The following is a 2,519-nucleotide window of genomic DNA, read 5'->3' as shown; positions in this document are numbered from 1 at the left end:
AGAACTGAACTAGAACTGAACTAGAACTGAACTAGAACTGAATTAGAACTGAACTAGAACTGAACTAGAACTGAACTAGAACTGAACTAGAACTTAACTAGAACTGAAATAGATATTTTTAATATATATATATATAAAAAATGTAATTTTAATTCTGTTGTCATTTTCAGACAAGGCCAAAAAGAATCAACAGCACGCATATCAAACCAATAGCAAAGACAATCAATTAATAATAATAGAAGGTATAAACGTTTGTTAACAAATTATTTAGAAAACGATTTAAAAAACTTAACCTTATTTGCAGAATTCATAACTGGCGATCAGGGAGCACTAAAACCAAATTTTTGCTATTTAGTTATAATTATAATACAAATAATATTTACAATAAAAACCTAAATTATAGAGAAAACCAAATCAATTTGTTTTTCGTACAAACGAAGAAATAAATCAGAAACTTTTAGAGAATTTTTGTGTTTTTGAAGACATTTTTCAAGTGAGTTTATTTATTATAGTTTTTTTTTTTTTTTTTTTTTTTTTTTTTGTTTTGATTAATTTGATTGGTTGTTTAAATTGTTCTAATTATAATAAACTTAAAGTTAAAAGATATAGTTTTTTTTTTAATTAATAAAGCTAATTAAAAACATATAAGATCTAAAAGATCTTGAGTTTCTTTTTTGAAAGTTTTAACAAGAAATTAAAATACTTATTACTAAAAAAAAGTATTTTTTTTTATAAACAAATCTTAAGCAAATTGTTTATAGTTGTTAATAGTTAAGATGTTTTAAGATTGTACTTTAAATTAAACAAATTCTTTTAAGATTTGTTTATAAAAAAATTAACATAAATAGGAAACGTTAGATTATTTTCAAAAGAGAAAAAAACTTATAAAATAATTTTTAATTTGTTTAAAATTTTGATTTATAATTAAAGTTTTCAAGAGGGATTATTTAGACATTCAGGTCTTAAAGTGATTTTAAGCCAAAGAGAAATTTTAAATTTTAAGAATTTTAACAATAATTTTTTAATTATCGTTTCTTAAAACTTTTTGTTGTTTATATTATTTATTTATTTATTTTTTTAGATTTAAAAGTTAAAATAATTAAAATTATTTTTCTTTTTCTTTCAAATGGAACTCTTAGCTAAGGTTTTTGTTTTAAATGATTCAACAACAACCTTATTGTTTTTTTTTTACACTAAAATAAACCTTTTTTATAAATTGTTTAAAATAAATTGAAAAAAAAAAAAATAATTTAAAATTTTATCTTAAAACTTAATTAATTAAAAAGTGTTGTTATGTTTATGTTTTTTCTGGGGAGTAACTAACTAAAGTCTTAAAATGATAATAGCTAAACAAATAACTAGGATCACACTAAACCTTTTTGCTTTACACCAACTCTCTCGTCTTTTGCTATTTTTACTAAATATTTTTTTAATATAGTTTTCTTTTTTTGTATTTCTTTTTACTTAAATTTCTTGTTTATCAAAAAAAAAAAAAGATAAAGGCCTCCATTTTATCAACTTGATTTAGTTGGTGTTGTTGTACCATTAGTATCTGCTTTAGTGCAATGACCATTTGTTGCTGTAGTCTTGTTTGGTTGTTCATCCATATTAGGTACTTCAATTTTGGGTGGTGGTACTGCTCCTTTGGCTTTAGCTAATTTATCACGTTGTTCATAGATTTCATTAACTAATTTCTTAACGAATGGATGATTAAATTTCCCCTCGGTAGAATCGAAAAACTCTTGATGTTTTAATAAACAATCGTCTCTTTTCTCATATTCAAATGCCTGCATCACCATATCCAAACGATCTAAATCTTTAACAAATCTAGATTCAGCACTTTCACCATGTTCGTACTCCTATAGAAATGAAACGGGGGAAAAAAAACATTACACAAAACCCAATAATAATACTTATTTTCTCTCTAACTCACCTCAAACAATTCCATCATACGTTTGCCTCTGGGTTCTATCAATTTGCATATATCTTCCATGGCCTTGAATTCCATGTTTTTCTTTTCTTCTTTTGATACTCCACAAAAGGGTGTAATATCACCCACCAAACTTTCTGCTAAATCATGCACCAAAGCCAATTCCATGCATCGAATTTGATTAAGACCCTCTGTACCATCTAGCAGAAAGGTTAAAATGCTCATGCGATACATATGACCCGAAATGGATTCACAATCATTGACATTACGCAAAACCCAGCCAGTACGTTTTGTATGCTAGAAAGAAATCGATAAAAGAAAATTAATTAAATCAATAAATTAAAATGCAATTGAGATATTACAAAGAATTCAATTATGGAATTTTCTACTACAAATGTCTAAATTAGTTTTAAATCATTCAATTATCTTAATTAATTTAACACATCCATTTGTCTTCTATCCTCTGCTATATGAAATGTATACTAAGGAGTGAGATCGAAAAATTCTTAACATACATATATGTTTATAAAAAAGAAACCACTAAACTTACAGCTTTATTTTTTTTTTTATTTGATTCAAATTATTATTA

The 2,519-nt window shown here is 24.5% G+C and overlaps 1 protein-coding gene across 1 annotated transcript in view; it reads right to left on the bottom strand.

The window, feature by feature from the left end:
• Positions 1-1,309: 1,309 nt before the first annotated feature.
• Positions 1,310-2,519, bottom strand: part of LOC111689403 — an 8,144-nt gene continuing 6,934 nt past the window's right edge. The window contains exons 3-4 of the mRNA XM_023451876.2: positions 1,934-2,227; positions 1,310-1,859 (exon numbers count right to left, since the gene is read on the bottom strand). Coding sequence (XP_023307644.2) covers positions 1,515-1,859; positions 1,934-2,227 — 639 coding nt within the window. The 3' untranslated portion in view covers positions 1,310-1,514. The remainder of the gene's footprint in view (positions 1,860-1,933; positions 2,228-2,519) is intronic.

Source organism: Lucilia cuprina, chromosome 2, assembly GCF_022045245.1.
Source record: "Lucilia cuprina isolate Lc7/37 chromosome 2, ASM2204524v1, whole genome shotgun sequence".
Lineage (NCBI taxonomy): Eukaryota > Metazoa > Arthropoda > Insecta > Diptera > Calliphoridae > Lucilia > Lucilia cuprina.
This window is presented reverse-complemented; position numbering and strand designations above follow the sequence as displayed.